The 13,396-nt window shown below is 40.6% G+C and overlaps 1 protein-coding gene across 2 annotated transcripts; it reads right to left on the bottom strand.

Moving 5' to 3' along the window:
- Positions 1 to 650: 650 nt before the first annotated feature.
- On the bottom strand, positions 651 to 7,275 carry CTLA4 (cytotoxic T-lymphocyte associated protein 4). Of its 2 annotated transcripts, none has more exons than XM_047773301.1 (4): positions 7,191 to 7,275; positions 2,664 to 3,011; positions 2,103 to 2,212; positions 651 to 811 (listed from the first exon to the last, which is right to left on the bottom strand). In XM_047773301.1, exons 2-4 carry the CDS (start codon positions 3,007 to 3,009, stop codon positions 707 to 709), a joined length of 561 nt encoding a protein of 186 aa, XP_047629257.1. In that variant the 5' UTR covers positions 3,010 to 3,011; positions 7,191 to 7,275; the 3' UTR covers positions 651 to 706. The 2 variants fall into 2 exon arrangements, with proteins under 2 accessions (XP_047629257.1, XP_047629256.1); XM_047773300.1 differs by lacking the exon at positions 7,191 to 7,275 and adding an exon at positions 5,568 to 6,124.
- Positions 7,276 to 13,396: the final 6,121 nt, after the last annotated feature.

The raw sequence follows: 13,396 nt of genomic DNA, 5'->3' as shown, positions 1-13,396 counted from the left end.
ATTGGCTATGACCTTATCCAGTTTCCAACCCAGTTAGCAAGTGACCTTGTACTCTACTTGGTATGTTAGTGTCCTGAGTCCCTCCACAAAACTTCCCCTGAACCCATGGTGGGAAGACACTGCCATATAGTGTTTATATTCAAAACACAAAAGCATGTGTGGTCCCCATGCACAGTGTGATCAAATAAAAAAATACATATTGGTACAATACAACCTTTGGAATCACTGGCTAAAATTTAGCCATGTGAGTATTTTTAAAGTCTTCATGTAATTATATACATGCTAAGAAAAATAACACAGCATAAAAATTTAACTTGAAAACATCATTTCAGCTATATACTTCTCACAAATACAAGATGTGTACAGTATCATCCTGTCTTCCTTCTTCCTTTGCTTTCTTTGCACTGTACCATTCCCTAACTAATGTCCTTGACCCCACATCATAATGCTGCATCCCCATATTGCTCCCAAGTGATGCTTTTACTAAAATTGGATCAGATGTGACAGAACCATCCCAGTTCTGTTTTCCTGCTCCTTTGCTTTAAATTGTAGTACGCTTAATTTGGGTTCTGCATCCAGCTTTATATTAAAGAGAGATGAATCCCCCAAAATACACAAACAAACAAAAATAGCTGGATAGCAAAAAGTGAGAATTGCCTCAGCTCTTACAAATTGGAAAATAGTCTTTCTTCTTCATAATGGTCTCTCAATTGATGGGAATAAAATAAGGCTGAAATTGCTTTTCACATTCTGGCTCTGTCGGGGGCATTTTCACATAGACCCCTGTAGTAAGAGGACTTCTTTTCTTTAGCTGCCAAACAAAAAGAAACAGTAATTAGTATTGAGGAATATAGAAGCCACTTTTAATTCTAACAGGACTCAAAAAATATTGAGTCCCTACCTTACTGAAAAATGGATGTTCACAACATACAGAATTATAAGCTCCAGGGGACTTTCTTGGTTCAGTATTAAAACTCATTTTAGGTAAACACCTCTCTGCTGTTGACATAAAATAGAAATAATTTTCCCTGACTGGGAAATAGGAGAAAGCACCTTTGATAAAGCTTTAGAAAGAACACCCAAAATGCCTGTGATAATTGACTAGATCTTATCCATGAGGGGATGAGCTTGATAAGATAATAAACCAGTTATTCCCTTTGAGAGCTGCGTTTCTCATCTCTAGTCCTCATACCCTTTTTATTACTGATTTCTCTGGCCACATTAGTTCCCAGTTTTTATCACCTCAGTAAATTAGTGCATGTACTAATCTGTATGGTAGTTTGTAGCAAATGAGGTAGAAAGAAACTAGATCAACAGAACTGATTGAGTAGAGGACTTGGAATAGAGTGTGTTGGAGGGAGGGAGGGAGGGGGGGAGAAAGGGAGAGAAAGAGAAGGGGGAGAGAAAGAGAGAAGGAAAGGAGAGGGAGAAATTTGTGATGGCAAAGCCAGCCTCTAGGCAAAGGAGGTTGAAAATGACTGTCAGAAAGAAATGCTTTCATACCTCTGTCTCTTCTATAACAACTATAGTAAAGGAAAACTGGGCTCTCATTTACAGGGCTGGAGAGGAGAGTAAGACATGCCAGTCAAGCAGACTGGGTAACAGAATCCTGGACAGGTGTTACGGGACAGCTACAGCTTGCACAAGGAAGGCACTAGCAGGATGGCATGAAGAGATGGCTTCCAGGCTAAGTCAAGCGACATTGAAGGGGAGAATAAAGAGGATAAAATCCAGCCAGGTGGTCTTCTCCAGAGCACTTTGCCCAATCTAATCTTGTGTTTCGGTGTGATTAACTTAAGTACAATTGTCATGAAGATAAAGAGCAGAACAACTGCCCCGTGTTGTTCAAATGGTTACTCAAACTGAAACCCTGAGTAGAAGCACACAAACATTCAATGTCAAACACACTTAACTAAAATATGAGTCATCCCGAAACTTCAAAGGCCAATGCCAAGGGTTCTAGTGTGTTCTTTACCATTGTCCTTCCTCTTCTTCATGATTGCTTCATCTCAAGAAAACTCAACTCAACAGCATCATTTGGTCAGTTGCTACCACTGAAGGCTTCCCCACCAAAGATGGTGTTTTGTCATCATCACACTCACCATTTTGCTCAAAGAAACAGCTGTGATGAGGAAGCTGTAAAAAAACAACCCTGAACTAACTGCTGCCAGGATCCAGAGCAGGAAGTCAGAATCTGGGCATGGTTCTGGATCTGCAACAAACAGAAAACAAAGCAGAGCTCGCATGAGATGCTTTCTAAATTCTAGGCCCCTACTTGCTCCATTGGTGAGAAAAAGAAGTTTGAGCTTCCATACCTTGATGTCCACCCCTAAGCAGAATGACTGGTCCCCAGATAAGTCTGGCTCTTGGAGCTCCTTCTCCAGGAGTGTCAGATCCAAGGCCAAGGCCAAATTTGGCAGTTATCACTCCAGAAGGAGTGCCCCAATCTTCTGGGAGAAGAAACACCTTCCTCGACTCATTTTATTTTATAGTCAGAATGCTGTTTGCTCACCATCCATATAAAGCAGGACTACTACATGGTACACCAGAGAATTCCCATAATCCTAACAATGAACAGCCTGACATCAAGGAGCAAAAGCGTTTTCATGCATCAAAGAGACAGCAATGCAAAAGGTATCAATCAGTGACATGACTTTGCTCACCAATGACATAAATCTGGGTCCCGTTGCCCATACCCACATAGTAGGGTGGTGGGTACAGGAGCTCCACCTTGCAGATGTAGAGCCCAGTGTCCATGGCTCTCAGCCCTTGGATGGTGAGGTTCACTTTGTTTTCGGTGGAGGTGCCAGTGCATGTAGAGTCATCAAGGAAGGTCAACTCATCCTCCACAGTATATGTCGCGGCACAGACTTCAGTCATCTGGCTGCCGGCCCGCCGCAGCACCGTCACCCGGACCTCGGCAGCTTTGCCTGCAGACCCATACTCACACACAAAGCTGGCAACACCCCGGCTGTTGGCCAGCACCACTGCAGGCTGGGCCACGTGCATCCCTAAGATGGGAAAACCGAAGGAACTCAGTGAAGTCACGTTTGCCCATGACCAGATCCAAGCAAATCTTGGGGTTGGGCAAAGTTGATCTTTGATGGACCCTCCGGCTTCACCTGTCAGCCCTTCTTTCCCCCATCAACAGACCCATCACCCTCCCCTCTCCCTTCCCTTCCCCACCTACCCCAGAGCCCCCTCCATCTCTCAGCTGTCTTCCAACTACTCTCCATAATGACGCTCCCTTATTGGAAGCCAGTTTCTTAATGGCAGTTGGATGTGGCAGGAAAAACATTGAAGTGACAAACAGAAGGGCTGGCTCTACCATGAAATATGTGATTTGGGGGAAACTGTGCCTGCTCTGTAGCCTTCACTTTCCCTCACATGCAAAATAGGGGATTAGATCAGATGACATCGGGATGCCTTTCAACTCTGGTATTCAAAGGTTATAATTGAGCTATAAGAGCTATAAAGAGTAGCAGGGGGAATTTTGGAAGTTGAGGTATAGAATTTTGCCTTCTTCCTCAAAGCACACCTCAAAATCCTCTGCTGACATTGACCTTGCCTCTGACCTCTGGCTACATTGATCACTCGCGAAAATCCTAGCCTTGGCTCTTGGTGCTGGCCACCCCCTTCCCTACATTATTGTCACAGAGTGAAGAATGCTGCTTGATGAAGGAAGCCACAGAACAGAGGGCACCAGCTCGTTTCCTTTCTAGGCTGAGGCAACCCTGCTGTTAACTTCTATGGGCTTCCCCTGCCTCTGCCATCACCTCTTCCGCCGCCCTCTCTCCTTCACCTGAATACCTTGGGTTCCTTTGTTCTTTTCCCTCTGGCTTCTACAGGAGTAGGGAGGCCAGCTCTCCATACAAACTGGCTCCCATCATCTTAAAAATGGTGACTTCACAGCAAATCACCTTCCTGTAATTAACTTGGCCCCTCTTTAGTCAATCGACCATATACATGACACCCCAAACTTGGATTGAATGAATAGAATGTCACTTCCTTTTCATACTCTTCCATGCCTTTCATAACACTGATTGTGAAAACAAATAAAATAAATAACATTAACCATCCTCCATGATCCAATCCCAACATAACACTCCAACCTGAGTTTCCAGGATACCTCTTCCTATGTATAAATCACTCTCTACTGAGGACACTAGTCATTTCCCCCAAGTACCTGTGCTGGATAGCCCATTTCCTCAGAAGAGAGGACAATATGGCAGCTGTCATTGCCAAGCTTAATCCAGCAGCCCCTGTTGGCTAGACAACTGTCTTCTTCCCCAACCTTTACCTCTGTCTATCAGAGGTGCCCTCTGGGCATCCTTTGCACTATTATAATGCTATTGCAGTACTTAGTCAAGTTCTTCCCTGTATTAATGCTTTTTTGTACATTAATCATTATAACCTGCCCATTTGTTGACTCTAAGCCTAAACAAGACCAAGTTTCCTACCGTCTCCCTAGACAAGTTCCCAATTATCACCCCTAAATATGGTCACACTGAATTTTCCAATATCCACCTTACCATGGGAGAATCCCAGTTACATGTTGAGATAAAGTTTCTAAAGGGTAAATTTAATTATTTCTAAGGCTATTTAAACTTTACACATTAAAACATGTAAAATAAGAAAATGTATAGGAATATTTCTTATCCAGTAAAAATTAAGTCAGCAAACATATTTTGAGCTCCTACATTATACAAATTATATGGTTTCTTAACCAAGAAAGTCTGAAGAAAGAGAAGATCAAAATTCAGTAGAAATGCTCATCATTTTATACCATGTAACAAACCTGGCATCAACCACTAAAGAGCTTTATTTCATCTGAAAACTGGGAAATCTGTACCTAAAGTCCAAAGATGGGGAGGCGGCAATCAAGCATCTTATGCCAAATTGATCTATGATTCTTTGTTTCATTATTTTTTTCTTTCGTCCTTCCTTTTTTTTTCTGTTTTATAATTTTAAACTGCTTTCACTTTTTGAAATAATTAGCTAATTAGTTTGTAGAGGTGATTAAAAGCAACTTAAAACCTTGAATTGAGTAAAGAAAGGAATTTTAAAGCAGGCTGATTCATTTATAAAAGTGAATTAGAGGACCTTAAAACCTAGAATTGGGTAGGAAAGAAACTTCCCACAATTTGCTTAAAGCAATTTTCTTTATAACATTAACTCTTAAACTAACCCTGATTCCAAGCCCAAATGTATTCAGGACCCTGGGTATCTTTTCTCTCTTAAATCACTTAATTTGACAGGACTTTCTTTTCTGTCTTATAGAAGTGTCTGAAAATGCTCATGTCTCCCAAACCAATTCAAATGCATTCGTTAAGCATAAGCACCTGCTCCATGCCCGGCAAAATGCTATGAGCTCCCTTTCTACTGATTTGCTGTTGCCAGCTGTCCCATGCCTGCCTCAGAATACAGAGCTGTCCAAGTCAGGAGACTGGAGTCTTAACTTTAGCTTCTGGCTTTGCTATAAATCACTGCCCTTGACTGCTAAAAGAAATGAAACCCGGGTGGGAGAAACACCTCCTCCACCTTCATGCTCCAAAAGCCTCACTCACCTTTGGAGAAGACAGGGATGAAGAGAAGAGAAAACAGAGCAGTACAGGGCCAGGTCCTAGAAGTAAGCTCCAGCCAAGCCCCATGGCTCCGGAATCCAAAGCAAGCCATAGCTTTATGGGAGTGGTGTTCAGGTCTTCAGGAAGCAGAGTGAAAACTTTCAGGATCCTGAAGCTTTGAAATGTGTTTGAACCCACACAGAATCAAGGACTTTATATAGCTGGCTTTGATCCCAGGTATGTACTACACATGTGCACACACAGAAGGCACCTGAGTAGAAAGCCTTTTTGTTTTGGTTTTACGAGAAAGGAAGCCGTGGGTTTAGCTGTTACGTCGAAAAGATAACCTCAAACACTCAAAGTAAAACTGAACAAAACAAGCCAATCCATGGATGGAAAATGCACTCAACTTGAAACTGAAGCTTCTTGTTCACTTTGAGGATAAGTGGAGACTTGGAGAATTTCCTGGAGTGCAGTAGTCCACCTAAGTCCTGGTCTTATCCAATTGTTTAGACAGCTTTTACGACTCAATTTATTTCATTGACACCCCCAAAGCTCCTGGCTCTCTGAGCCCTTGGGCTAAAGACACAATTAATCTGGATATCATTAATTAAAACTCTACATTTCACATGTGAGACACCATCCCTCGCATGCTTTGCAAATAAGAGTTTATTTCTCCTAGCTCCATTTAGCATTTTGTTAAGAGAAAACACCAAAATCACAACAAATAAATTAACCTACCTCTGGTTTTGCAGATTATGAAAGAATGCTGGTGTTTCTTGAAAGCCTTAATTCAACAAGGACAAAATAGGTTTGGAGGACTCAAACCAGAAAAAGTCAACCAGAATGATCCAAGAGATTCAAACCTTCTGTAAGAGGATAGACTTTTTTTTCCAATGGAAACTTTTCAAGCAAAAAAACCTCAAGAACCAAGGTTACATATGACTGAAGTTCTTAAATTTATGAAAGTTGTAGATTGAATAAATATTCATCCTAAAAGAAAATACTAAGCATTGGGGACTCCCCTACTTAAAAGTGGGGAGTTTTCATGTATTTCAATGATGAAAGAAACAATTATTGAGAGCCTATAATATTCCAGAAATTGTGTGCACATAGGAGTGAATGACAAGACAAAAACATAGCCAATACCTTCAAGGATTTCTAGAAGACTGACCTGAAGACAGACAGCATGGTGTTTGCCTACTGCAGCCTGTCATGCTTTCCACGTCCAGCCTCCTCAGAGTAGCAGAGGAGGCTCTGTAGAATATGGACCTAATGCCTCTCTTCTTAGCCTATCTTCCAACATTCCCTCAATGACTCCCCTTCCTCTGCTTGTCATTTCTCCAACACACCTCTTTCAGGTTTCATCATCTATCATCAAGAATACTGTTCCTGCTGCCTTCTTCCTCCCCTTATCTTGTCTTATCCTCCTTCTCACCCTCCAGGAGTTAGCTGAGGTGTCAGCTCTTCCAGGAAGCCTGACCTGCCTCTTTTCTATACTCCTCAAGCTCCTTACATAAGCTGTCAAAGCCCAGCCGAAATGCCAGCAACTTAATGGACACTTACTAAGGAGCAGATACCAGTCTGAGCACTGTAGATACAAAAGTGAAAAATGTATTCTCCTACCCTGGAGAGTAATCCACAGCAGTCACAGGGCAGACAGCTAACCTCGGGATCATGATGTTGTGGATAAATGCTGGAAATGAAGTACCGCCCAAGCCACAGAGGAGCACAAGTCATTGGTTCAGCCTGTGGAAGTCAGAAAGGGCTTCTCAGAGGAAGTAAAGCCTGAACTTATTATTAAGGACAAGGGCAAGAGGTTGTTAGTCAGGCAAAAAGCCACAGCATGTGCCAAGGCTGGAAAGGGCATAAAGCATTCATTGCAGCCAGAGAGCAAGCCTAGAATGGCTCCTCTCACACAGGAGAAGAGGTAGGGAGGATGAGTACAAGGAGGAATAAGATTTAACCAGGAAAATCAAGAGGGAGACTATCACAATACCCTTGGTAACCAGGAATTGGCAAACTTTTTTTGTAAAGGGTCAGACCTTTGGAGACCATAGAGAGTGGTCTCTGTTGCCACTACTCAACTCTACTCTTACAGAGTGAAAGCAACCACAAAATACATAAATGAATGGACATAGACTGTGTTCCAATAAAACTTTATCTATAATGTCATACATATCTCAATTAAAAATGTATATTATTTACAAAAACAGGTGGAGGCTGGATTTGGCCTGTGGGCCATGGTTTCTCAACCCCTGGTCTAAACTAAGGCAATGACAGCAGTGGTGACAAGGTCCCTAAGGGGACTAATCCACAAGCAGTGCATGGATGGAGAAGTTTAGGATGACACCAGATTTATGGCTTGGGAGGTACTGTGATGTTGCTAGTAATTATTCAAATGTTTGTCAAGTTTTATCTGATTCAAGTCTCAAAACAATCCAAAGCAGGGATTACTGTTTTTCCAAATTTATAAAGGAGAAAACCAAAGCACTGAGAGTTAAGGAGACTTATCCAACCCCACATATTCGGTAGGAGAGCCTAGATTTGAAGCCAATGATGCTGTTATTACTATACTAAAGCAAAGGATTTGAGGTCAAAGAGAGCTGGATTTAAATCCTAGGCACGAAGACTTGCTAGCTGTTAATCTGAGGCTAAGAGCCTTATGACCTCCAGAAAATAGCCTCAGTGCTTTTGCAAGGATTAAATGAGATAGCGCATGTAATGTATATAAAAGACCTGTTACAATGGCTGGCTACTCAGCAAAGAGAAGTCCTTTTAGTAACTGGAATAGAAACTATAAGAAGAGCAGATCAGGAAGTGAAGATGGTGAGTTCCATTTGGGAAGGTTGAGTTTAAGACATCTATCAATGGTAAGGTAGAGAGATTCAAAAGCAGTTGCCAAGGTGGATCTGGAGAAAGATCTGAGCTAAAGATATTAGCTTAGGCAACTATGAAGCCAAAGGCAAAAATTTCACAGGGCCAAGGCACATGATGAGCACACCGTCAACTAGATAAATGAATGAATACCGTTCAACATAAAAAGAGATGAGGTTCATAAAAGAAACATGTAAAGAAGTCCTACCAGTTTCATACTTTTGGGAAACTATTTCTGCCAAACAAGAGTTGTAGAAACAACTGGGTGAAAGAATGTTGGTGAAAAGATACATCCATATATATCATCCCATAGATGATTTGACAATTACAAAGGGGAGAGAAAACGGACAAATCCAGCAGATACTGCCCTAACCAAGGGATCACACTGAAAATCACCCATAATGGGCCTTTCTGACATCATGCCCAGATGCTGTACCGAGAAGAACACAATGCCTCTGTAGAATTATTGCCAAAATTGCTTAAACTGAACCTAATTACTAAAAAAAAACACTAGAAAAATCCATATTGGGAATATCCTGCAGAACAACTGGCTTTCAAAATTGATCTTTGATTCCTTAAACATGCTAATATCACAAAAGATTCAAAAAATTTAAAAAACTGAAAAACTGTTGTAGATTAAAAGAGATTAGAAGATAGGACAACAAAATCCAATGTGTGATTCTTGATTGAAAAAAAAAAACTGTAAAGCACATTATTGAGACACTCGGGCAAATTTGAATATAGGCTGTATTTGATAAGAGCATTGCATTAACGTTAAATTTACTAAGTGTTATCATTGTATTGGGGTTACGTGGAAATATTAATTGGGGTGATATTTGCTTAAGTATGTATTGAGGGGTAAAGTCTCAGGATGTTGGAATTCTCTTTACAGCTCAGCGATAACGAACCCAACTAGTATCCATGAGGATGTGGGTTTAATCCCTGGCCTCACTCAGTGGTTAAGGATCTGGCCTTGCTGCAAGCTGTGGTGTAGATTGCAGACCGCCACTCAGATCCAGCATTGTTGTGGCTGTGGCATAGGCCAGCAGCTACAGTTCCGATTTGACCCCTAGCCTTGGAAGCTCCATATGCCATGGGTGAGTCCCCAAAAAATAAACTGAAAAAAAAATCTCAAGGATGTTGGCGAATTACTCTCAAATAGTTCAGTAAAAAAAAAAATATGTGTGTATGTTTATGTTAGGAGAGAGAGAGGAGAATACAACAGTGACAAAATGTTAACAATTGGAGAACTTAAGTGAAGGCTGTATCCATGTGTTCATGGCATTAGTCTTGTGAATTCTTTGTAAAATTGAAATTTTTCAAAAAAGAAAGTTGAAAGTACAAATTATAACACCACTATATGATAGGCACTATACCACAGGTAAATAAACTGAGAAAGTGTTGTTCAAGATTATTCTCCAAACCCCTTCATCACATCCATTCTCCACCTTCCTATAGAGGGCCAGGTTCTCAGGTGGGTTGACTTCTGGGAGGGATCAGCTGATGGGAGGCACCAGCAAAAGATCAAAGGATGCAAGGATGGAGGTCAGGGTATTTCTCCCCTGCTCTCTCCCAAATTTAGGCCCTGTCTCTGGCAGTAAGTAGCTCTGAACAACTATAGCTCTTGTAACCCACACCCCCGCTTCTATAATCCCAGTTCTCACTATTTCTTCCCCTAGTCCTTCCAGTCCTGGGAGTGGAATCAGGTTCCACTGTTGCTAGCATTCAAGGGCATTAACATCCTCTACTGCTTACCCTCCTTAATACCTCTAAAATACAGTTGACCCTTGAACAATATAGGTTTGAACTGCATGGGTCCATTTATATAGGGATGTTTTTCAGTAGTAAATGCTATAGTTCCGCACCATGTTCGGTTGGTAGAAGCCACTGAAGTAGAGCCACGGATATGGAGGAACTCTGGATACCAAGAGCTGACTCTAAATTATATGCAGAATTTCTCCAACTCCAACATTATTCAAGCATCAACTGTGCTCCTTTTATGGAGTCTCTTATCTGAACCACCTATTTCATGTAGAGTCCCCGATTGACCCAGTCCTACAGCTAGGATGTGGCAAAAACTGGATTTAAATCCCAATCTCATTCCCATTCAGTATTTTCCCCCCTATTATCTCATACGCAAATAATAACATGTTATAGAATACAGGTCTGTATTGATTACAGCCAGGCATGTGCAACTGCGTCCCCCCATTTCAAATTCTATTTCTGTCTTGTGCCCTCACCCCACACATAGCATCTAACTAGGACCTCCTCTGTGAATGTAGCAGATGACGGAGAACTTCTGCATTTTGATTTAATTTTCAACACTTCTTATTTCTCTTGCTTCTCATTTCCAGCTCTGGGGAAAGTGCTAATAAGGAAGGATTCCATTAGAGGACTGATAGATACTAATGAGCCCAGCACAGTTGTTAAGAGCATGGCTGGAGTCAGATAGAGACATGAGTTCAAATCCTGACTTCACTGCTAACTAGATGTATCTTTGGCGAGGTTTTTGAACTTCTCTGATCCTCAATGTGCTCATCTGTAAAATATGGCTAATTATAGTAACCATCTTATAGTGTTATTGCAATGATTCAGTGAGACTATGGCAATGGAGTGTTGAAAAACAGTGCCTAGAATATAACACATGCCCAGGAAATGTTAACTTCTCTATTAAATACAGAGAAAACTAGATTTCAAACTTCAGCTATTATACAAACCCTTCTTTCATTATCATCTCTAATGAGTGGATGGTACATTAGACTAAAACCAGACACTTATTCTCCCAACACTCACACATTTATTGAATTTCTGTTGCTGTCTGTGTCTCCATCAGTATTTGGAACCAAATAGCTCATTATCTGCTAACTGATTGAGTCTGAAAACTCACAACTCTAAATATAATCTAAGACTTCTGGATTGTGAGCTGGCAATTATTCAGTAGTTGAATGTTCAAATGTCTGAGGGTACCATGTCCTTGGATATTTTCATTTCAGAATAGGAAGGGGAAAGTCAATTTTGTTATTTACTTTTATCACTCAAAAAAATTGGTGGTGTAGGAAATAAAAATAATTGGCTACAATGAGGGTTTGGGGATTCACTGTGATTTCATTTCCTCACCATCTTCCTATATCCTACTAGTGTGACTAAACCCCACACTGGTTTTGTAGTATTCTTAGTGGTTACTGGATTTGAAAGCTCTCTCGAGATTTGCATAATTCACAGTGATGCCTAGGGTGAAGTGTCTTCAGAATTCCACGTGCAATATGGGTTAAGTAGGGTAACTGGGTTGTCTTACTTAATTGTAATACTCCTCTGGATGTGTAAAGCTCATCCTGAGTTTAACTGAACTTCTAAACGATTTGGGTTTTTTCTAAACCTCCTTCTATTATCCTTTCCCCAGCTGGTACAACCCCCCCAAAAAAAACTAATCTTTTATTGAAAGATTTGCACCTGGCATTGACTGTGGTACATGCTGCAAAACATCCTTTGCTTGATGGTTTCAGATGTGACGGGAAGAATGAAAAATCTAATATTTGCATAGTGTGCAGTTTCAGGACATCCCATTACGTTGAGCCTATAATCATGCCTAATTAAGGTTATATACTCTGTGTTTTTATGCTAATTAGCTCATCACAGTACAACTCCTTTCAAAATTGACTTCAAAGGAAAAAGAAAATCATCTACCAGAGTGATTGCTAAAGAAGGATCTATCAATCATCTCGCTGCAAAAAAGAGTTAAAGAGAAAGGAAATGATATGCAAAGTGACTGGAAAGAAATTGTCGCCTCATTACCATTAAAGGGTGAAAATATGGGCTGGGCGAGAACGCACTGAAATAAGTGTGGCAGGTGAATTTTCAGCCCCTAGGAAACTGTAATCTGCATCACAAGGTCAAGTAAAAATGGACAGTTCTGAGCTGTGGACTTTCTGCCAGTCCCTTAGTGAGGAAACAGAGTAGCTTCCTGTTGGCTTAGTGTCTAGAATGTCCCTTCACTGGGAGGAAATGTGGAAAGAGTTGTCAGGGAAGCAAAGTTTTATTTGCTGATCTGGATGACAAAATGAAACACAGTGGCTACTTCAGTTGAAGATTAATCCTCACTTATTAGAGCTTTACTTATGCAGAGATGAAAACACATTTTTGAATGAATAAATGACAAACTCAACTGTGACTACAATTGTCACAAGGCAATTTGTAGGGGGATCCATGATCTAATTATCCAAGCTTCTTACTTTTTATGATTGAGTGCTTTTGAGTATCTTATCTCCCTTTATGGATAATGGTCTCATTATATTTCTGGTTTTAACCATTATCAACTCTGATTATCTTTCAATCATCTCTTTAGTAAAAATCACACCTAAAAGTAAAATTAAAGTTGGATTGGTTTATCCTTAATCCTTCACCCCTGTTGCAACACAATCCACCATGAATAATTTAGGTAAGAGACTTTTTCAAAAAACCAAGAATAGATGTTTTCAAAATAGGTAAACTTTTTATTTCACAGGTCAGAAAATTGATGTTGAGAAATCAACTTGCCCAGGATAATACATATAGATCTTACTCTTTCATCATCAAAGAGAAATATACAAAAAGGGAGGGGTAAATTGTCCAATATTTAATCTGTGATGCAACCTAGTTCCCTCCATCTGAATGGTATTCAGAGCCTGCCTGATTCCTATTTTGGATAAGTTGAGATGGCCCATTATATCTGTTTTACAAAAGAGGAAACTTCACAAGTCACTGTTCACTTGCCTTAGTGCAAGGAGAAAGAAAATTTGGAGGGTGACCAAAAATTTTCTTTAGTGCAGAATAATCCAACCAACCCCACAAAGTTCCCAGATATCTATGAAGAGTGGACATTGGAAGTGTCAAAACTTTGGTGGAACCCATTTCTCCCTTGATATTTGTAGCTGGGTAATCACAGCCTTGAGCACTTATTTCAGACTCTTGGCGACAAA

The sequence above is a fragment of the Phacochoerus africanus genome, chromosome 3 (genome assembly GCF_016906955.1).
Source record: "Phacochoerus africanus isolate WHEZ1 chromosome 3, ROS_Pafr_v1, whole genome shotgun sequence".
NCBI lineage: Eukaryota > Metazoa > Chordata > Mammalia > Artiodactyla > Suidae > Phacochoerus > Phacochoerus africanus.
Note: the sequence above shows the minus strand (reverse complement) of the source record. Positions and strands in the feature narration are given on the sequence as shown.

Bases quoted from the DNA above. Each gene is read 5' to 3' on its own strand.
- CTLA4 (XM_047773300.1), bottom strand. From the start codon at position 5,676: ATGGCTTGCTTTGGATTCCGGAGCCATGGGGCTTGGCTGGAGCTTACT. The intron at 2,213-2,663 runs GTGAGCAAAGTC...TGTTTGTTGCAG, and splicing joins GACCCAGATTTATGTCATTG to ATCCAGAACCATGCCCAGAT. The intron at 812-2,102 runs GTGAGTGTGATG...TTTGTTTGGCAG, and splicing joins CTGTTTCTTTGAGCAAAATG to CTAAAGAAAAGAAGTCCTCT.